The sequence below is a fragment of the Canis lupus genome, chromosome 21, assembly GCF_048164855.1.
Source record: "Canis lupus baileyi chromosome 21, mCanLup2.hap1, whole genome shotgun sequence".
NCBI lineage: Eukaryota > Metazoa > Chordata > Mammalia > Carnivora > Canidae > Canis > Canis lupus.
This window is the reverse complement of record NC_132858.1, coordinates 56,067,968-56,090,788: the sequence shown is the minus strand read 5'-3', so window position 1 is coordinate 56,090,788 and position 22,821 is coordinate 56,067,968. Positions and strand designations below refer to the sequence as shown.

General features: G+C 55.2%; 1 protein-coding gene across 1 annotated transcript in view; it reads left to right on the top strand.

Moving 5' to 3' along the window:
• Nucleotides 1-22,821, top strand: part of ABCA13 (ATP binding cassette subfamily A member 13) — a 188,038-nt gene that overhangs the window by 162,892 nt on the left and 2,325 nt on the right. Inside the window, exons 48-52 of the mRNA XM_072791800.1 lie at nucleotides 394-544; nucleotides 4,366-4,500; nucleotides 5,789-5,892; nucleotides 12,594-12,686; nucleotides 22,290-22,395. Coding sequence (XP_072647901.1) covers nucleotides 394-544; nucleotides 4,366-4,500; nucleotides 5,789-5,892; nucleotides 12,594-12,686; nucleotides 22,290-22,395 — 589 coding nt within the window. The remainder of the gene's footprint in view (nucleotides 1-393; nucleotides 545-4,365; nucleotides 4,501-5,788; nucleotides 5,893-12,593; nucleotides 12,687-22,289; nucleotides 22,396-22,821) is intronic.

The following is a 22,821-nucleotide window of genomic DNA, read 5'->3' as shown; positions in this document are numbered from 1 at the left end:
AGAGCGGACGGGGGGAGGGCAGTTCCCTGCGGAGCAGGTGCCAACATGGGCTCGGCCCCAGGTTCAGGGGTGGAGGTCACTGACCATGACGGTGAGTCTTCGTTTCAGGAGACGTTTACGGATGTTCAGTGGGAGGCTGCGTACGGCGCCAGGAGCGTGGGCTTCTTAAAGGCCTGACCGGGGGTCGCTCGGGCCCGTGTCCGTGACCCCGGGTGCCACTGGAGGCCGAGCCTGGGCCGCCACCCAGGCGCCCCGTGTGGGTGTCCCGCCGGCCCAGACGCCGGGTAGCTGCTCCCCGCGGGGCCGTCCGAGCTCCTGGCGGGCCGGGCCGGGTGCGGGAGGGGCCGGGCCTGTGGAGCCGGGTTTGGACGGCGCGGCCGTGTGTGTTGGCAGAGAGCTGCTGGACCTGGGCGCGGCGGGCGCGGCGGGGCTCCGCATCGGCTACTGCCCGCAGCAGGACGCCCTGGACGAGCTGCTGACCGGCTGGGAGCACCTGGACTACTACTGCCGCCTCCGCGGGGTTCCCAGCCCGAGCATCCCCCAGGTAAGGCGCCCTCGGCCCCTGCAGGTGCAGCGCACTCTGCAGCCCCTGGACCAGGAGCCCCTCACGGCTGAACCTGAACCCCGGCCCCTCTGATCACAGGGAACTGGGGTGTCTTGGGTTCGGTCACGAGCCGAGCACCTCGGCCTCTTGGGGGAGGTTGATGTTCGCGGGCTCGTCTGGTCTCTATGCGCCTCTCCCCCTTAGGGGCCCTTCTATTCGGGAGCAAACATCATGCCCCCCTCTCCGTAAGGGCCGCGGCCGAGGCGCCGCGCGGGCTGCTGGAAGGAGGCCCTCCCGGGGACTGGGTGGCCCCTGCCCTGCCACCTGGCCCGGGCCCCAGAGGATGCAGACACGCTCGGCCTCTGCGCGTCCCGGTGCTCCCTCCCGGTGCTCCCTCTGTAAGTCGGGCCCTCGGGCTGCGGGGCCGGCCGTCGCCCCGCTACCCTGGGTCCGCTCATCCCAGCCAGGCGGCTGTGGAAGCCCGACGCCGATCGGAGCCCGCGTTCGAGGGCCGTCTGTCCCCATCAGCCCCCCCTTGTCCGGATGAAAGAGGCCAGAGGTCGGCAGGGCCTCAGCGCCCCGCGCCCCGTGGAGTCCCGCGGCAGGGCCAGCTCGGCACCCCCCGGCCTCTGGGCGCAGGCTGGGTCGGGGAACCCTCCCGGAGTTTGTGGTAATGCTGCCGGATGGGAGGCCTGGCCTCCTGAGCCGTCGGGGTACCCCCCACCCCGGGGGAGTTAGCTCCCCTGACCGGGTCCCGCCCCGTCCTCAGCCTCAGAAATCCGGGAACCAGAGCGGCCAGGTGGGTCCCGCAGCTTCTCGGCTCGGTGACCAGGAGGGGCTCTTAGAAAATGACCAACACAGGCCGCCCGGGTCTCGGGACACAGCGGCTGTTCTGGGTGTCGCACGGCCGTCCCATGACCTACATGCCACGCTTGTTCCCTGGCTTGCACACGGGGAGCTGAGCTGCAGGTAGTGGCCGGGTTTCCCTTCCAATCCTATAAACTGGTGCCCATATGTGTCCGGGTGAAGACGCCACCCGGGTGCCGAGCACGTGCTGGCTTCTCACTGGGTTCCGCGGGGCTTCTGGTGCCCCGGGTGGTCCGGCCTTGTTTCTACGGTCCTTCGGTGGCCTAGGGAGTGGAGACGACGTGCAGTCACCTTGTGGCCCCTCCGCCCGGGGTCCCCTAGCCCGTCCCGGGACCAGGAGCCCCTCGCAGCTGAACCTGAACTGCGGCCCCTCTGATCACAGGGAACTGGGGTTCCTCCCCGCCCCTGGGATGCCTTCCTGGCATATCTGCCCCCACCTGGGTTCCCTCCTGCGGGCTGGCACCTGCCTTCAGCGGCCTGGGCAGCCGCAGGGGGTCCACTGTGGTTCTAGAGGAGGATGCACCTGCACCTGCACCTGCGGGAGGCCCCTCCTGACTGCCCCTCGCACCCCTCCCGCCCCCTGCACCTGCCCCTCCTGACCTCGCATCCTACTCCTCCCGCCCCCCCATGCACCTGCCCCTCCTGACCGCCCCTGGCACCCCTCCTGCACCCCCTGCACCTGCCATCCTGACCGCCCCTCACAGCCCTCCCGCCCCCCACGCACTTGTCCCTCCTGACTGCCCCTCGCACCCCTCCTGCGCCCCCACCTGCCCCTCCTGACCGCCCCTCGCACCCCTCCTACCCCCCCACCTGCCCCTCCTGACCGCCCCTCGCACCCCTCCTGCGTCTCCTGCACCAGCCCCACCTGACCGCCCCTCGCACAGCCCCGTCCCCCCACCTGCCCCTCCTGACCGCCCTTTGCACCCTCCCACCCCCCCTGCACCCAGGCCCGTCAGCCCCCGGGGGTCCCAGGTCACAGTGGCCCAGCCCCTGGGGTTTTCTGTGTGTCCTCCTCCTCCTCTTCCCCTCCCCGGAACCCCTACAACTTCAGTTAGTGCTGAAGACACGCTGTATTCATTTGGCCTGTATTAGGCTTAGTCTGTCGATGTGACGATTTTCCATTTTTCCCCGGCTGTCCACACTGCGTAGTGTTGTAATTCTCCATTTTAGCCTGAATTCAGCGAATCTGATCTAAAAATAAATCTAGCATCAAGTTATAAGAAAACAATTCAGGCAGAGGCGTGGCCTGCGGCCGGGGTCACAGTGCGACAGCGTCGGGGCTCGGGCCCCAGAACCACGGGCGCGGTGCCGGTGGGGGTGTCTGGGGTGTGGTGTCCGGGGAGAGGGGACGCAGGGCCCTGCCCGGTGGTGACCCCAGCGCCTCCCACCCGCTGCTTCCTCCTCCCATTTGCCTTCATCCTCAAGGTTTCTTCCGCTCTGAGGTTTTGGTGGAAGGAGCCAGAAGTGACGGCTGGAGGAATGGGGACCGGGTTGAAAGCTGGGGGCGGGCTTGTGTCTGCAATCCTGCGCTTCCTTTTTCCTTGCCATTTTGATCTTTTTTTAAAAAAAAATGTATTAACTCACGAGACACAGAGCGAGGCAGAGAACCAGGCAGAGGGAGAAGCAGGCCCCCCACGAGCAGGGCCCCAGTGCAGGACTCGATCCCAGGACCCTGAGGTCACGACCTGAGCCGAGGGCAGACGCGTCACCAGCCGAGCCCCCAGGTGCCCAGCGGTGACCTTTTGTGGAATTGGGGCAATGTGGCCGGTTTCTAGGCTCCGGGAACACAAGCAACCCTGAAGTCGGCTGGGTCGGGGCCTCGCGCTGTCTGCGCACGAGGTGGGTCCTCGGGCCCTTCGTGTTACCTCGAGGCCACGCGGTAAAGCTGCAGAGCGGTTCCTGTTGGGGCAGAAACGTCACACTGGTACTTCCAGGCATTGTGGACGTTTCATCGTCGTTGTCCTTATTAGGATTATCCTGACTTGTGCGGGTTTATTTAATAAAGCATGAATATTAGTTCATACAGTTTAAATATATTTATATCTTGTTATTTTATTTTTTTATTTTTTTCCCTTTGTCTTACATTTTGTTAGTTACTCAGGGCACAGACTTTTCCCTGCTTCTCCTAAATTTGAGTTAAGATACAATCTTGGCCAGTTTGACTGTATGATGAGATCCACAGGGACAAGACAGAGCCAGGTCCGTGTCTCTGCGGTCGCGAGGGTCCAGTTTGACCCTTTTGTCAGAGGTTTAAACTGTGGGGAGGGAGCGGGAAACCCACTGGTGCTCGGCGTCAGCCCCCGAGGTCTGCATGGGGTCGGGGGGGATGGGCCTGGAACGAGCCAAACGTACGGGGTGGGAATCGTGCTGGGTGTGGAGCAGAGGGGCTGCGTGGGCCCCGGACGGCCACTGGGAGGAGGGGGTGCGGACAGACGCCCACTGGCTGGGCCCCGGGTGCTAGGCACAGGGCAGGCAAAGGGGGAGCTGGGGAGGGGAGAGGAGGCGCGAGAGTGTGCAGGTCCAGGGCCAGGACCCCAGCCCGTGGCACCATCCCCCCCCACCCCCGTCCTCAAGGCTGCATGAGCCACTTCCCAGCCGTGGCCCAAGGGAAGCTCCAACTCAGTGGCCCCCTTCCCGAGCCCAGGGGCTCCTTCCTGGAAACAGGGCATTTCCTGCCTGTGTGACTGTCAAGAACCCTCGTCCCAAGTCTCTGCGCCCCGAAGTCCCAGTGGGCCCGCCCGTGTGGCTGTGCATCCAGACCCTGGCTGGCCGGGTCTCCGCCCCTGCACCCCCTGCGCCCCCTGTGTCTCCCTGGGCTCCGGGCGGGGTGCTCGGCCCACACGGAGACGCCCACAGGCACCGTCCTGTGCCGGGCGGGGGTGAGGGGGCTGCAGGGCTGAGAGCCGGCCCGGGCCCAGTGAGGGCTGCCTTCATGGGAGGCGCCTGTCTTGCAGGTGGCCGGGGACCTCGTGGAGCGTCTAGGCCTGGAAGCCCACGTGGACCAGCTGGTGGCCACGTACAGTGGGGGCACCAGGCGGAAGCTATCGACGGCCTTGGCCCTGCTGGGCTCACCTGACCTGCTCCTCCTGGTGAGTCCTGGGGACGGAGGGCCGCGGCCTCTGGGCGCCGCCACCTGGGACGCGGCCGAGCTCATGGAGCCCCCTGGGAGGAGAGCCCGTCTGCACTGTTGGTTCCCTGAACTGAGGAACTTCCTGCTTGAGATGACAGTTCCCGAACAGAATCCAAAAATGCATTGAAGTTTTACAAAAATCTTAAAAAAGATCATCCTTTTTTTTTTTTTAAGATTTTATCTATTCATGAGACATAGAGAGAGGCAGAGACACAGGCAGAGGGAGAAGCAGGCTCCCTGCAGGGAGTCCGATGCGGGACTCGGTCCGGGATTCCGGGGTCATGACCCCAGCCAAGGGCAGATGCTCGACTGCTGAGCCCCCCGGGCGTCCCCAAAACAATGATCTTGGGATCGAGTCCCTGTTACGTGCGTCACTGAAGGTCCGACACAAGTCCACCATTAGCGGCAGCTGTGCGGGACCTACCGCTAAGCTAATCCGGGCTTGACATCCGCCCGCTGTCTCTGCGTCCCGCCCGCCCATGGGGGACTCCTGGTGGGCGTGTTGGGGACCGCGGGCCCTTGAGCGGCACGGGGGGGGGGGGGGGGGCGAGCATGGGTGCCATGGCTTTGGGGGCAGGCTGCCCGAGACCTGCCTGGGAGCTGGCGGTAATCCAGTTTGGCCGGATGAAGGCGTCAGCTGGTGACGGCGGGCCGAGAAGTAGAGCCAGCGGCTGGCATTTGAAGCGTGGCTCGAGGTCCCCCCTCCCGACGAGGTGCAGAGGGCGCTCGGGGGGGCCGCAGGCGGGACACGAGCCGCACATCCGCGCTCGCTGGGCACTGCGTGAGCACAGCTCCCGTTACTGTTCTAGCTGTGCACGTACCTCACCCAGGTTGCAGAAGAGCACAGCTATGCTTTGCAGCTCGGGGCCATTTTTTGGGGTGCACTTTCTCTTTCTTGCTGACCCTGAGCCCTTAAGAGAAATGCGTTTAGTTCTCCCTGACGGCAAAAAGCACAGACATGCATCTCGCCGCCCAGAGCCCGTTTCTCTCAAAGGTGGTTCAGTAAGTGCAGGGGTCGGGTGTATATTGGAGGAGAGAGCCCCAGGTTGCATGAAACCCCACTTCACCTGCTGGCGCTACACGGGGGACGCCGTTTCCGCTCCTGCGTGTCTTTCCGAAGCTCCGTGGGTGGTGGCCGCCCTGCCGCACCCCGAGGGGAGCTCGGGCACGTGCTGAGCCGGGAACCCGCCCGCCCCCGCGTGTCCTGAGGCTCCCCCTGCGGCCCTCACCTGTGCCCTCTCCCGCAGGACGAGCCCAGCTCTGGGATGGACCCCTGCTCCAAGCGGCACCTGTGGCGTACGATCACGCAGGAGGCTCGGAGAGGCTGTGCGGTGGTGCTGACCTCCCACAGGTGAGCCGCAGGCTGGCGCCGAGCCGCGGGTATGGCTGGGGGGTGTCGAGGGCCGCAGGGCAGCGGGGCCAGAGCCCGTGGCCCACGCCATCCGTCGTCGTCAGGACACCGCTGCAGCCGAGGGAGGTGGCCGCGAGCTGCCCAGCGCCCCACGCGTCCGTGCCTCTCTGCCCAACATCATTTTTTTATTTTTAAGATTCACCTATTTTTATCTTAGAAAGGGAGCACGGTCACATGGGCGGGGAGGGGCAGGGGGAGAAGCAGACTGCGCTGAACGGGGAGCCCGATGGGGAACTCAACAGCTGCGCTGTTTCCCGTTAGAGGGCGGCCAGAGGTGATCCTGATGTCGCTCCTGCCTGTGGCTTGCAGGAGTCCCCTTTGGCTTTCACGGTTGAACGTTGCCGTGTCCACGCGTGGATCTCCTTGTTCATCCCCCCGCCCCTGCTCGTGTCCATTGTGCTTCTTGAATACGTAGGTTAATGTTTTTCGATAGACGCAGGGATGTTTTGGCAGGTGGTCATTCCAGTATCTTTTCTGGATCTTTCTATCTTTCCTTTCCTATCACTGGTACTTTCTGTAAGTATGACGGTGTCCCACAGCTCTATGGGTGTCTGTCCATTTCTTTTATGTTTTATTTATTTTTTAAAAATATTTATTTATTCATGAGAGACACACACACACACAGAGGGAGAGACACAGGCAGAGGGAGAAGCAGGCTCCATGCAGGGAGCCCGATGCAGGACTCGATCCCGGGACCCCGGGGTCACGCCCTGGGCCGCAGGCAGGTGCTCAACCGCTGAACCACCCAGGGATCCATTTCTTTTAAATACTTTTCTTTTAAATACTTTTCTCTGTTTTCAGATTGCGTTATCTTCATTGATTGATCTTCAAGTTCACTGATGCTTTCTTCTGCTACTCAGATTTTGCTGTTGGCCTTGTAGTGAAATTTTCATTCCATTTATCATACGCTTCTACTAAAAACATTCCATTTGGTCCTTTTTTTTTTAAATTTATTTATTAAAACAGCTGGGTGGCTCAGCAATTGAGCATCTGCCTTTGGCTGAGGGCAAGATTCCAGGGTCCAGGATCGAGTCCCGCATCGGGCTCCCTGCATGGAGCCTGCTTCTCCCTCTGCCTGTGTCTCTGCCTCTCTCTGTGTCTCTCATGAATCAATAAATAAAATCTTAAAAAATAAAGTTTAATTATTTATTTTTAGTGGGAGGTAGAGGGACAGAGAGAGAGACAATCTCAAGCAGACTCCCTGCTGAGCACAGAACCCAATGCAGGGCTCGAACCCACGACCCTGAGATCATGACCTGAGCTGAAATCAAGAGTCAGACGCTCAACTGGCTGAGCCCCCCCAGGTGCCCCGTTTGTTCCTTTTTAAAAAAGGAATAGTGTCAATCTACTTTAGGATCTCTCTTTGTTGATCATCGTCATTTTTCTAAAAAATTCTTTGAACATCATTCCCTTTAGTGCCTTGTACTTAAGTAGAGTGGCTTCACTTGAAGTTTCTTTTCTGCTAAAGGTAGCATTTAGGGACACTTAGGAACAGGTTCTGCTGGCTGCTTTCCCCCCCTGCGTATGGGTAATAATTTCTAGTTTATTATGCAGGTTATAATTTCTGGTCAAAAACTGGATATTTCACGATATTTATTTATTTATTTATTTTTAAATTTTTTATTTATTCATGAGAGACACACAGAGAGAGGCAGAGACACAGGCAGAGGGAGAAGCAGGCTCCATTCAGGGAGCCCGATGCAAGACTCAAACCCGGGTCCCCAGGATCACGCCCTGGGCCGAAGGCGGCACTCAACCGCTGGGCCACCCGGACTGTCCTATTTCACGATATTTAATGAATTGTAGCATCTCTGGCTTTTGATTCCTCCCCTTCCCTCAAAGTTGCCATTATTGCTGGTTGTTTTGGTGTTTTTGATTTGTCTGTTCCTCTTATGTGTCCGTGTGTCAGGGTTTCTTTGCCTCCATGAATCTGCGAAATCTCTTTCCCCTGCAGCGAGTGACTCCTGATCCCTCTGTTCAGTTTGTAGATTAAATTCCGTGCTCATTTTCTAAAGCCCGGATTCCCTGGAGCCCCGTCCCGCCCCGGGTTTTACATGGGCAGAGGCTGCCCTCAGCGACCTCAGGGCCGTGGGGCTGTGTGTGCGCCGGGGAGGAGAGTGCACGCCCAGGCCTCCTCCAGGCGGCCTGGTTTTGTGTTGTCCTGGTTCTGCTGGCCTCTGGCACGTGCACGTGGCGCGTGTGGCTGGCGTGGCCCCTTCCTGACTCTGCCGCACATACCTACAGCCCCAGTGAGTGCCGTGCGTGCCCCAGCCAGCCGGTGCCTGGGCCCCGGAGCCCACCTCGGGCTGGACGCTGGCGCTGCTGGCCCTTCCTGGCTGCCGGGCTCCACCAAGCTCCTGCTGCTGATGCTGTCGCCGTCTGGGCAGAGCGCAGAGCCCCCGGGGTCAGGCCCACCCGCTGTGGCTGCGTGTTGTGAGGCCAGTCGTGCATCACCAGTCTCCTCACCCTAAATTCAGCCGTGTGTCAGCTGTGCTTCTCAGGGCGTTGCATGCCATTGGCCAGTTTCCAGAATTCTGAAACGGTTGCTTTTATTCATTTTGCTCAGTTTTATACGTGTCTTTTTTGGGGGAAAAGATTTGCCAATTTTTTTTTTCATTCAGCCACAGCCAGAAGTCCTGCCCTTGTCTTTTTGTCTTTGTTCCGTTTCTCTTCAGAAAATTAAAATTTACATTGACATGAAATATATTTGGCAAATCCTCTACCTTATAATATATATACATTTTTCTTTTTTTTGGCTTAAAACAATCTCTTGGCCGAGCCGATTGCAGAAACACCCTGCGTTCCTGTGTTCATTATGCTGGCCTTTGTTAGGTTCTCATGTTCATAGGTTGGTTCTACGATCGGATAAACTGGTGTCACATTAAAAATGCCTTTTAAATTCCACTGAGCACATAATTATTGCAGACAGTTCTCAGAAAGACCACATGTCACCGTAATTTCTGTTTTATGTCCTCTTATTCATATGGCTTCACGTTGATGAGGTGCCTTCATTTCTTTTTTTTTTTTGTGCCTTCATTTCTATAAATCTGTTCATATTCATGCAATGCAAAGGTGTAAATGACTCACGATTAATGGAGAGCAGGGCAGCCGGGGATTGAGTCTGTGATTCTGAGACAGCTGCCTTCAGCTGAAAACTATCCAGATGGCACAGTTTCCTCTTAGTTTTGAGTTCCCGTCTCTGTTCCTCTTACTGTTCCTTTCCTGGAGGACCGCGTAGAAATGTGTGGTTCCCACCTGTTTCCCACTGTGCCCTCCAAGAGGAATTGAAATAAAATGAGTCCATCCGGGGCACCTGGGGGTCTGACTCCTGATTCCAGCTCAGGTCATGATCTCAGGGTCGTGAGATTGAGCCCCGTGTCAGGCTCTGCACTCAGTGTGGAATCTGCTTGTGTCTCATGTCTGCCTCTCCCCCTGCTCGTTCTCTCTCTCTCTCTCTATCTCAAATAAATAAGTAAATAAAATCTTAAAAAAAAACAAAAACAAACCAGAAGCGAGTCCATCCCCATCCAAAAGATGTAAAATCTTAAAAAAAAAAAAAAAAAGTGAGTCCATCCAAGAATGATGGGGAGTCTTTTTGCTCGCCCGCCCGCCGAGCCCTGACCTGTACGTCCCATTATAAGCCCTGAAGTCGTCCCGCCGTTCGGCCAGAGTGCTGTTCCAGCCAGCGTGATCATCACCCCAAGGACGTGCGGCGTTTGTTTTCCACGTACACGGGCAGAGGCTACTTTCGCTGATAATCCAACCCCCGGCATTTGGTCGGGATCTCACCAAATGAGATCGTGCTGAGCGGCTGGCCCCCCGTGCTATCCCACCTGTTGTTTGGATCTTGTTCGTTTGACGGCTAATAAGAAATCAGTGGAAACTACGGAGTCATTACGGAGGTCGGTGCTTCTACGGATCCGCACACACCTCAGCTGTTTAAGGATGTGACCCAGAGATGGCTTCGGCGTCCCCCACTTTAATCACACTCGTAAAAATGGAATAAGATTGTTTTAAACTGAAACCGATTAAAGAAACAGAGGAAGACGTGGTTGCACGGGAAGATCCTTAAGGCATGTTTGGGACGTGGATAGCGTGTATTCCTCAGTCCGCGTTAAGCTGCTGTAACAAAGATCCCCGACTACAGTGACTCAGACCAGACAAGCTTCCTCTTCCGCACGGACTCTTTGCGCTGGTGGGCTGTGCCGGAGCTCAGGTCATCCAAGGCCTCGGGGTCTTCCCTCCATGCCTCTTACTCACCTGTGGGTTTGGCCCCATCTTCATGGTTGAAATTCACTTTCTGGTCCAGCTCATGGACGGTGGAAGGAACCTAAGCCGCCTGGGCGGCAAGCAGGGTACCCTCAATCTGGGCAGGCCGCGACCGAGCGCACGACTGCTTTACGTCCGTTCCCTGGTGGTACAGACCCCGCATGTTCCCACAGGTGATAGTATAACGAGGTCGAAGAAGGAAACACTTTCCACCCTTCACCTCACTTTTTCAAGTATCGTGAAAATCATACCTTTTTGTGTGTTTTTCTTTCCTAGTTTTTTCCATGTACGTGTACATTTTTTCTAACATGACTGTCACTTTATCATTGCTGTATCACTACTTTCTACATTGACTTTACAAAACCTCCTTTTCATGACGAACACATGGATCCACTCCCATTTGTAGGAGTTTTGTATTATCCTATTGCAGGACCGATTTCTGGATTTTTACCGTTATAAGTAACTTGTCACATGCATTCATAAGTTCTGAATTTCCTAAGGTAAGTTCCTAGAAAAGAGGGAATCGTCAAATTGGGTTTTCAGAAAGTCATGCCGATTTTTCACTCCTACCGGCAGTATATGAGGGGACCCTCCGAGGATCATGGAGAAGATGCTTTAACTTTGGGGGTAATTTTTATGATCTGAGAATTCGTTGTTTTAATCTGCCCTGCAGATGAGGGGGGAAAGTGCTTTCCTGTACAACGTACAAAAGTGCACATGACAAATGCCTCTCTGGCTGGAAAATAGTTTTCTGATCACTTATTTGGTGGCTGAGCTTCTAAGCTGTTGGTATGCGGATTACCTGGGAGCAGGTCTTTGGAGTCTCTGTGTTTGCCCTTTTTCCTGGATCGCATCTGCATCGTTCTGTTTTTACGCTAACATGTATCTGCTCTTTATACTGAACGTATTAACCCTCTTGGGTTGCGTTTGTTGTAGTTTTTTTTTTTTTTTTTAAGGTTTATTTGCTGAGTGTTGACGCGTTTATTAGAAGTTTGTAGTTTTGCCTTGTCAGCTGCCAGACATTGTCGTAGTTTGTCTGTTGCTGTCCTACTGGGCGGGACGTTCGCCTCCTCCCAGCACTTACCTGTTGGAAGCGTGACTGTCCCCTTCCATGCGGTCTTGTCTGGTTCCAACGATCTGCCTTCGAATTCCTTAGCGGGTAGCCTTCTTCAAATTATTTTAGCCTTAAACAAATGCTAATAGTTTCTGGGGCAAATTCTATTACTTTTCTTGTTTACAGTGTTTTCACCCTCTTAACTAAATAACTTTGAAGATATGCTCCATAATTTTGATTGGCATCAGACTATATCCTTATTATAATTCATGTTATTTTCCATATAATTATAATAATACTATTCTAAGCTAGGACTCTTTATTACAGATTTTATATCAAAATAATATTGCATATTAAGGCCAACTAAATCACAGTTGCAAATTATAATGTGGTTTTTATATTTTATTTTATATATTATAGTAAAATCAAATTCATATTTGTATTTTATATGAAATTCACTGATTACATTTTGTATTTATATATCCTATTATATTTTACATGTACATTTATACTAACACTATTTTATATTGCAATAATTTTCATATTACAGTAATTTTCATATTATAATAATTATAACAATGTTATAACATTATATTTTCACATTATAACATTTCATTTTCATATTATAACAGTTATAATGTTATAATTTTATAATAATTATATTTCTATAATCATTATAATTTCATAATAATTTTATAATATAGTTTTATAATAATTATATAAATTTATAATTATTTAATATAATTTCATAATAATTATAAAATATTATGACAATTTTATATAATATAAATTTTATAATAATTATAATATATAATTTAATAATTATTTATAATTTTATATATATTTATAAAATATTTTATAATTATAATTTTATAATAATTATAAAATATTATAACAATTTTCTTTTTCTAAAATATATTCACTTTTTTCTTGGAAGATCTTTTTATTGATTCAAGATTTCATTTAGGTTCATTAGTAGATCTTATTGCTTTTATTTTTTCATAAAACTTCCACATTTTCTATGAAGGTCACTTGTATCTAGTTTATATTTTTGTACTGTCACTAAAAGGTTCTGTCCTCATAACTGCTCCTCAGATACTGAAAGGCTGCTAAGTTTTCAGTTCATTGTGTCAGGGCTATCTAAATAAAACATCTGTGTAAAAAATGAGTTTTGGAGGGTTTCTTGAGGTTTGTATATTAGATATTCAAGAATATAGAAAATTCACGAATTTGCCACAGTGTTTTTGTTGACCTGTTTGGTCCAAGCCTGATGTCCGCAGGGCACAGCTCGCTCACACGCCTCTCGTCCTCCCCGCAGCATGGAGGAGTGCGAGGCTCTTTGCACGAGACTTGCCATCATGGTCAACGGCAGCTTCCGGTGCCTTGGCTCTCCCCAGCACCTGAAAAACAGGTATGTCGCATGTGTGTTACATGTATGTTGTGTGTGCATATGTATGTCCCATGCATGGTGCCTGTTGGACATATGCATGCCACATGTATGTCGTACGTGTATGCAGCGCACATATGCTGTGTGTATATACGTGTTGTGTGCATGTTGCATTGGTAGATGTATATTGTGCATACACGCGTGTTGTGTGTGTACATGCATGTTGTGTATAGACTGCATGTGCCCCTGTGTTGTGTATGTGTGTCGTACGGATGTATCGTGCTCCATGTGTACATATGCTGTGTGTATGTGTATGTTGCTGGTGTTTTACGTGTACATGTATGTTGCATGTCTGTTTCTTTCTGTCGAACTGTTTACTGTGCGTCCGTGCGTGCCGTAGCTCTACCTGCTGGTGCTCTAGAGCCAGCGTGGCCCGGTCCCCTCACTGCAGAGGAAGGGAGAAGGGGGCTGAGAAGGTGAGTGTGTTTGGGACGCACGTGGAGCCCCCCAGTCCCCACCACAGTCATGCTTCTACCAGTAGGACATGCGCTCTCCTTGCGACAGTCCAGAGAGAGAGAGGACAAGAAATGTCCTCGCTGATCCAGGATGCCTTCCCCAGCGCTTGTAAACCCTGTACCCCTCGTCCGGAGTGGATGGGGCCCTGGCACCGGCGGCCGGCGTGGGGTCACACAGGTGCTGTGGTCGTCGGTTTTATTTGGACTAATAAGGACTAAAGATTTTCCCTGTGTGTTCTCATCCTTTACATTTCTTCCCTGTTAATTGTCTTTTTATGTCTTTTTCGAGTTTTGGGGATATTCATGATTTTTATATCAATTTCTACAACCATGTTTGTGTCCCATATTGCGTTTTTTTGTAAAATTCGGTGTCATCTAAACTATTTTCACTCTTTCTGATTTCCTTTTAACTTGTTGGTTAATCTGTTGTTTCGGATACAGAATAATTCATTAATACATGTTGATAAATTGTTTTATTTCATTTATTTAGTGTTTTTGAAATTGGAATCTGCAGGCAGAGCTTTAACAGACCTATATGTTAGGTTGAAAGGTGTTTATTTCACGGGAGGAATGTTATCGGGTGCTTGATTGGCTGCACGGGGCAGTGAACATCTGTTGTGCAGTGGCTCGGAGTCGGGGCTGCCGGGACAGCCAAGGCCGCTGCCGCTTGCTGCGCAGGGTCGGCCACTTGTCAGATCAACCTGCTGGAAACTTCTCAGTTTGTACTCCGCTCATCTTTGATAAGTATCATCAAAAGAAAAATAATACTTCATACTCCCTAACCTTTATGAATGCTCACATAAAGGTTTATAGCCCGTGCCTAATTGCTCGGTGATTTATGTGTGCGCCTCGCTGCCTGCCCCAGGGCTTGGCGAGCCGCCGGGGAGCCGCGGGGGAGCCAAGGCAGCCGTCCACCAGGGTGTGGGCTGTGGGCCCCGGTCTCACCCACTTCTGGCCTCTGTTCCCGGGACGCGGCGCAGGGCGGCTTGTTAGTGACGCAGGGACTGTGGGATTACACGAAGCGAGAAGTGGCTGGTGGGCGATTCGCCAAGACACGGAACCCAACGCGTTGCAGAGCATCCTTTGTGAACTTGGTGTTTTCCTGCAAGAGCTCAGCTGATGATGGGTTTCGGTAACATGGGATGAACGGCAAGGGGCTCCTTGTGTCGGGGACCCAGGAGTCCCCAGGAGTCCCTGGCCTCTGTGCCCGCTGCAGGTCCCTGGGGCTGAGGGGCTGCATGGACAGGACGGGCCCCTGAGTGTGCACGGCCCCGGGCATGCTCGTCCTGGGCTTTAAGCAGATGTGACATGCATGGCCCCGCTTCCAGCCCTGTTGTCCCCAATGCAGGCCGCAGGTTTGTCCCAGGACCCGGAGAGGTGACCCTGCAGGTCTGGGCTGTGCCTGCAGTGGGATCTGTGCATGTGTGCCTCAGTTTCCCAAACCCGCCTGGACCCCGCGGCCCCCTTGGGCCCTGTGTGTCCGTCCGTCGGGGCCACACTGCTCCTGAGGCACCATCTGAGGGCCTTGCTGCCCGTCCTGACACCCGGAGACCCAGGGGCCCCCGGGAGGACTGACCCCCAGATCCTAAACTCACTCCATTGTTAACGTGGCTCCTGCTTCCTTCTCCAGCTCCAGACCCTGTTAGAAGTTCCCGGGGCGTCCGATGCCATAGCTGCACCTGAGTGTGCCTTGCGTCCGACTGTACAATCATATCATTTTTTATTTTTTTATTTTTTTATTTTTTATTTTTTATTTTATTTATTTGTTATTTTTTATATTTTATTTTATTTATTTTTTATTTTTTATTTTATTTATTTTTCATTTTTAAATTCTTTTAAAAATTATTATTTATTTATTTATTTTTCTTTTTTCATTTTTTAGATTATTTTAATTTTTTATATTTAATTAATTAATTAATTTATTTATTTACTATGTATCATTTTTAAATTTTAAACTCCACCAGCATTGTATCTGCCCTTGGGGGGCTCACACCTGCCACTCCTCCTCCTCTGCCTTTGTCTCTCTTTCTGAGAAGGGACTTTGCCTCTTTGCCGACGTCTGTCTTCTTCCCATTTGACAATCCCAGTCCCTCCGAGACCCTCGTCCAGGGGATTTTTTTCCTGTCCTACCTTTGATCTTCTGCGCCCGTTACGAGCTAATCCATCTTAGTCACAGAATGTCGAACACCCACACGTTAGCGTGTCCGACTGAAGCATGTTCGCTTTGTGTAATAAATGTCCGAAGTACCGGTGGTTGGCACTGGTTCCGTGGCTCAAGGCTTCAGTCTTCTTGGTCCCAGAGTGGCGGCTGTAGCTCCGCCCATCACATCCTTGTTCCAGGCAACAAGCGAGAGGGAGCAGGGAGAGGGAGGACCACCTGCCCTGCCCCTGGGTTCAGTAGCCGTCTGTAAGTCCTACCTAGACACGTGCCCTCGTGCCCTGTTAGACACCCTGGCTGCTGGAAGCCTGAGAAATGTAGGATTTATCTGGGCATTTTGCCACGTAAGTCAAGTCAGGTCTCTGTGGATGAGCAAGACAAGGCAGTGGATGTTGGGTGGGTGTCTCCGATCTCTCGTTCTCCTGAGTCCTGTGCTCAGGGGAGGGTCGGTTGGACCCTATTGTGTGACTGTCCTATGATACGGGGTAAACGATACAGCTTCTGTGTGAGCCATCACTGTGCATGCGCACGGATGGATGCGTGTGCGTGGATGGATGTGTGTGTGTGTGTGCATGGACAGATGTATGTGTGCGCACGAGTTCAGATGCATGTGTGCGTGCATGGAAGGATGTGTGTGTGTGTGCATGGACAGATGTGTGTGTGTGCGAGTTCAGGCGTGTGTGCGTCCATGGAAGGATACGTGTGCACATGCATGGACAGATGTGTGTGTGCATGAGTTCAGATGCATGTGCACGTGCATGGTTGGATGTGTGTGCATGTGCAAGGACGAATGCATGTGTGCGTGCATGGAAGGATGCAGGTGCATGTGCATGGTTGGATGTGTGTGTGCGAGTTCAGATGCATGTCTGTGTACATGGACAGATTGTGTGTGTGTGTGAGTTCAAGATGCATGTGTGCGTGCGTGGAAGGATGAGTGTGTGCGCGTGGACGGATGGGACTGCACATGGACGGATGTATGTGCACAAGGACAGATGCATGTCTGCGTGCATGGAAGGATGTGTGTGTGTGCGTGGATGTGTGTATGTGCACAAGGATGGATGCATGTGTGCATGCATGGAAGGATGTGTGTGCATGTGCATGGACAGATGTGTGTGCCCATGGACGGATGTATGTGCACAAGGACAATGCATGTGTGCGTGCATGGACAGATGTGTGTGTGCACAAGGACAGATGTGTGTGTGTGTGTGTATGGAAGGATGTGTGTGTGCGTGCATGGACGGATGTGTGTGTGCACGAGGACAGATGTGTGTGCATGCATGGAAGGACGCATGTGTGTGCATGGAAGGATGTGTGCACACGGATGGATGCATGTGCGTGTGTATGGGGGGGGGCGGGGGCAGGCGGCCAGGACTGCCTGGTCCATCTCCGGGGGCACGGACCCTCCGTCCCAGGGAACCGGGGAGGCTTTCCCACATTCCGGGCCTGGCGCGGCTGGGGCGCGTCCACGAGCCACCTGGACCCCGCACCTGCGTGGGTCACCTGTTAGCTCCCCTGCCCTGTTCCCTCTGGCCCAGAAAGCCCGGGTCTCAGTGTAAGGGTCGTCCTGTTGGGGGGATACATGTCGCTTCTGCAGCCAAGAGTGTGAAGTGCACGTGGCTCGTGTCTCAGCGGGGAGGGCGGAAGGGGTGTTGATGCTGAGCACCCGTCCTCACGCTGGACATTCCAGGTGGGAGTCTGGTCGCGGGCCCAGAGGGCGGCCGCGCCCCGGCAGGTCCTCCCAAGGACACACGCGGGACGGTGGGAGACGCCAGCCATGAGACCTCGTGTTCTGGTTGGGGCCTGCATCCCGACTCCTGCGCGCTCACACGCGGGGCCTCCCGTGTGCTCTGTCCCGGGGAGTGTCCATGCGCTGGCGATAAGGGACTCTCTTCGGCTGCCCGGCCAGAGCTCTGCAGATGCTTTTGAAGATTTTTATTTTAATTCATGAGACACAGAGACGCAGGCAGAAGGAGAAGCAGGCTCCATGCAGGAGCCGGATGTGGGACTCGATCCCGGGACCCCGAGGTCACGCCCTGGGCCGGAGGCAGGTGCTCCACCGCTGAGCCACCAGGTGTCCCTCCATGTGGGTCTTTTCGTAATTTCTGTCTCTTTTGATGGCGCGCAATCCTGCTACCTTCTTCTGGTTCTTCAGTCATGATTTCGCCTAGTTCTTCGGATATATTTATAATCACTGCTTTGTTGCCTTTGTTAATCCGACATCTGGCGGCTTTCACAAGCACTTTCTGTGGCTTACAGTTTTTTTCTGGTGTGTGTCGTTCTTTCCTGTTTCCATATATGTCTCACAATTTTTTTTTATTGGAAACTGAGCATTCTGATGATGCACTGGAGCCATTCTGGGCACCGCTGGGGCTTGTCGTGGCTCTGCTTGTTGGCGGAGTTTCAGCGAGGCCTGTTGCTGCCCCCGCGGGGGATGGGCAGCCCGCATGTGCCCCGTGTCGTCGGGGTGATGCAGCTGGGGCGCGGCTTCCCGCCTCCCGTCTGGGCACAGCCAGCTGTTGCCACCGATTTATGACTGACTGCTCTGCCGCTGTCACCAACGGCCCGGGACATGAACTGTTCCACAGCCTAATCCAATCAAATTTGGGCTTCTTGGTTTTTTTAGAATTTTCTTTCTTTACCCTAGGGAGAGGGAGGGAGGGGAGGCGCAGAGGCGGAGCGGGAGAGACTCAAACAGACCTTGTCCCAAGCACCAGCGCGGAGCACGACCTGGGGCTGGATCTCGCGACCTGAGCCGAAACCAAGAGTCAGGCCCCCCCCCCCCCCCCTTCCCGGCTTGGGCTGCTTCGCACCGATGCTCCCCGGCCCGCGTCAGACATTGCTGTGCCCCCAGGAGGGCTCGTCCGCCCGGTGGTTCCCCCGCGTCTGCACGTGTCCCCAGGCTCTCGCCCTCACCCAGAGCTCCGTCGCCCCGACAACCACGCCCAAGGGCCTCAGCGTCCCCTGCCCTGGCTCACGTCGGGGGGCCTCGGGGAGGACTCTGGAGGTCGCCCCCCCCCCCCCCCCCGCGGCCCGCTTCCCTTCCACGCCGGTCTCTGAGCCGCCGCTCTGCAGAGGGGCAGCCCCTGCAGGGGCCGAGCGCGTGCTGCCGGAGGACGCAAGCCTTGAGCTTTCTGGAACTCAGCTGGGCCATCGGGAGCGGGCGGAGGGGGCAGGCGGGGAGCGGGGACGCTGCACACCTGCCAGGAAGACCGCCTCGCCCGCAGCTGGGGGGGTCCCCGTGCTCTGGAGTGGGGTTCCCGCCTCGCCGGGCGGCCCGGCAGGCGGGGAGCGGTCCCGGCCCAGACCCGCAGGGCCTCTCCGCTCGGTCGACCCCACGAGCCCTCCTGAGGCCCTGCTGTCCCGGCCGCGCGCCCAGAAGGCCACTTCCGGAGGCTCTGAGCCGAGCCCACACGAGCGGCCCGTTCTGCGCGGAAGCGGGTGTGCGAGGCGTCTCAGGCCGCCACGCCGGAGCCCGGCCTGCTTCCCCCCACGTCGATTCACATCCCCTCCGTGCTGGCCAGTGGCCGCGCCGGCAGGACTGCGAGCCCAGGGCGGTGTTCACGCTCCCTGCTCCTGAGGCTTTGCGGCCCCGCCCCTGCCACCGCCGCACACGTTTATGGATTCAGGTGATCTCCCTTAAAAGCAAGTTTGGGTGATTTGGAGACATTACATGAGGGCAAGTGCCGTCTTTTGATGAGACTCCAAGTAGGAAGTCACTCCCGTATATCATTCGCAGACAAACCAGGGAGGTGCCGTAGGGGCCTGTGCACCTGTGCACCGGTGCATCTGTGTACCTGTGTACCTGTGTACCTGTGCATCTGTGCACTTGTGCATCTGTGTACCTGTGTACCTGTGTACCTGTGCATCTGTGCACTTGTGCATCTGTGTACCTGTGCATCTGTGCATCTGTGTACCCGTGCACTTGTGCATCTGTGTACTGGTGCATCTGTGCATCTGTGTACCTGTGCACCTGTGCACTTGTGCATCTGTGTACTGGTGCATCTGTGCAACTGTGCATCTGTGTACTTGTGTACCTGTGCACCTGTGTACCTTTGCACCTGTGCATCTGTGTACCTGTGCACCTGTGTACCTGTGCACTTGTGTACCTGTGCATCTGTGTACCTGTGCACCTGTGCATCTGTGTACCTATTCACCTGTGCACTTGTGCATCTGTGTACCAGTGCATCTGTGCACCTGTGCACCTGGGCATCTGTGCATCTGTGTACCTGTGCATCTGTGCATCTGTGCACCTGTGTACCTGTGCACCTGTGCATCTGTGTACCTGTGTACTTGTGCATCTGTGTACCTGTGCATCTGTGCACCTGTGCATCTGTGTACTTCTGTACCTGTGCACCTGTGCACCTGGGTACCTTTGCACCTGTGCATCTGTGTACCTGTGCACCTCTGCATCTGTGCACCTGTGTACCTGTGCATCTGTGCATCTGTGTACCTGTGCACCTGTGCACCTATGTACCTGTGCATCTGTGCACCTGTGCATCTGTGTACTTGTGTACCTCTGCACCTGTGCACCTGTGCACCTGTGTACCTGTGCACCTGTGCATCTGTGTACCTGTGCACCTGTGCATCTATGTACTTGTGTACCTGTGCACTTGTGCATCTGTGTACCTGTGCATCTGTGCACCTGTGCATCTGTGTACTTGTGTACCTTTGTACCTGTGCATCTGTGTACCTGTGCACCTGTGCACCTGTGTACCTGTTCATCTGTGTACCTGTGCACCTGTGTACCTGTGCATCTGTGTACCTGTGCACCTGTGTACCTGTTCATCTGTATACCTGTGCATCTGCGTACCTGTGTACCTGTGCACCTGGGTACCTCCTCCTGTACTTAGGTACACAGGTGCACACAACCCATGGCGCTGGCTGGCCCCGTTGGTGTGAGCTCTTTGACGGATCATCTTGGCTTTGATCTGTGGTCGGAGGGACCCAGGGTGATACTAGGACATAGTTACCGCCCGATACTTGAGCCGTGGGAGCCGTAGGAAGACCCCGCCTGAGTGCCCGCTGCCCAGCTGGGCACTGGGTCAGTCTGGCGCTGCCCCCGGGTTACCCACAGCGCCCCCGAGTAGCTTTCTCAGGAATTCACTCGCCTGGTGCCTGCTGACCGTGGAGCTGTGGGGAGGCGACCCTGGTGCCTGCCACCACCTGCTGTCCGGGGGCGAGTCCCAGCCGCACCTGGGCAGACACCTTGCGCAGGAGCTGCCTTCCCCGGAAGTCTTCCCGGCAGCGCCCTCCGAGCCGTTGTGTTCCTGGTCTCCGCACAGTTAAAGGCTGAGCCGTGGGTCCGCCTGGCAGACGGGGCTCCGGGGGCTCCGTGCGGGGCAGCTCGAGTCCTGTTCCCCAGGCCCCACGGGGCTCCTGGCCGTGCTCTGCGGGTGGCCGGGTGGGGTCCGGCTCTGAGGCCACCGCGTTGCTGGGGTGGCGACCCCTTCAGCTGCCCGGTCCTCGCGGGGAGGGCTGCTCGGCTGCGGCCGGAGCCCCCGGGACACGTGGCGGGAGCCACCCGGTGGCTGGAAGCCTCGGACCCTCCTGGTACTGTCGTCTGGGTGGCCACACGCCCACCACCCACTTGCTGCCCTCTTCCATAATCAGGCGTCGGATCTCTTCCTTTAGGAAAATGTACCACTTCACGGGGTTTTAGATTTTTTTAAAGGTTTTTACCTATTTTTTCGAGAGCGTGGACACGTGGCGCTGCTGACCACCGTCCGTCCGCTGCGCATCCCCGGGCGGCCCTCCGGGACTCTAACCTGCAGCTCAGGGGACGCACCACGGGGCTGTTACTGCCGCCTTCTCGTGTGGCTCACCTTTCAGCTTGAGTGCCCGTGGGCCCCTCAGCCGGCAGGACGGGAGGGTTGGGGCCCCGCTCCGTGTCAGGCGCCTGGAGTCAGGCAACAGCAGGACGACGACCTGGGGGACTTGTCATGCAGCCACATCACATGCACCGGAACAGTGATTTGACCGTAAGCGTGTGAGACGCTCAAGTAACGCAGCTGCTTGGCGAGGCCTGGGCCCCCCGGTCGCCCAGCTCGTAGTCCCCAGGTCAGCTACTTGGTGCCGACAGGTGGGCGAACAGATCCACAGAAACTGTCCTCATGTGTTCATGTTTTTTTTTTTTTTTTTAAGATTTAATTTATTTATTTTAAGTGGGGGAGGGGCAGAGGGAGAAGCAGATGCCCCGCTGAGCCAGGAGCCCACGTGGGGCTCGACCCCAGGACTCCGGGGTCGTGACCTGAGCTGCGAGGTGCACAGACGCTTCACCACTGAGCCACCAGGCCCCGGATTCCTGTTTCTATTCTCATGGGTCTTCACGGAGATGCTGTTAGGTGCGCAGGTGCCCAGGATGGGCGGCGATACCGTGACACCGCTTGTGGAAGCCCCATCCCTCCTCGCGGTGACTCTATGAGGTCGCTGTGCGGTGTGGGTACGACCCCGCACAGCCGCCGGGTCCCGGGAGCTACCGTGCACGGCTCCGTGTGTCGCAGGCCAACCCTGGGTCAGGGTGCCGTTGGCAGAGTTGCCTTACGTGGAGAAGCAGCGAGCGCCCGGTCCGGTCCCTGCCACCCGACCCTGCCCTGCCGGGTCATCACGGACGGGGAAGCAGCAGGCGTGGGCGGGGGGCGCTCCGGCCCGGCTCCGACTCCAACTTCTCTCGAACTCAGCACCTGCTTTGCTTTCATCTTCTCCCTTGTACCGGATGGAGAGCGATTCCAGGATTTGCTGACCACGTAGGTCCATCGGCACCTGTGTCCGCGGATGACGGAAACCCCCTCACCGAGTTAGGATCCTCTTCTGAGTCTTAGATTTTTGAAAATCCAGACTCTCCCGTCGATTTGGGATCGTTATTTTCTTTTGCTGTATCCGTGAAAACGGACTTAGAATTTACCCCTCTTGGGTCCAAATAGTCCTAACCGTGTTTTGGTTTCATTTAACTTCCAGGTTCGGTGACGGTTATACGGTCAGGATCTGGCTGTGTCAGGAAACACACGCACACAGTGCGATTTCGGACTGCCTGAAGCTGCACTTCCCTGGGATCCAGTTTAAGGTAGACCGGGGTTCCGTATTCACTTCCTTATGGGGAAATCGGGTCAGCGCCTTTGTCCTTTCCTGTGTTCTGCCCCGTGCTGTTACGAGGTGCTGCCTGTCCTGGGCCTGATTGCGAAGCACAGGCCGCACGTCCCCGCGGCCCAGAATAGCGTGGACAGCAGATACGCTTGGCCACTCGGAAGGACGGTGCGCCTGTCTGAGCGCTCTGTGGGTGCCCCAGAGTGGACCATGGGTACACTCCGGGGGCACAGCCCCATTGCATGGCCTGTTCTGTTCAGGAAAGAAGATCGCAAAAGGCAGTGTCTTCCAGGCATTTGCTGTAGGGCTTACAGACTTGGAGGCTCCCGCGTTATCTCACGCTGTGCTCGGCTGTGCTCGGCATCGCGTGCTCGGCATCATAGTCCTCTGCTGACCCCAGGCAGAG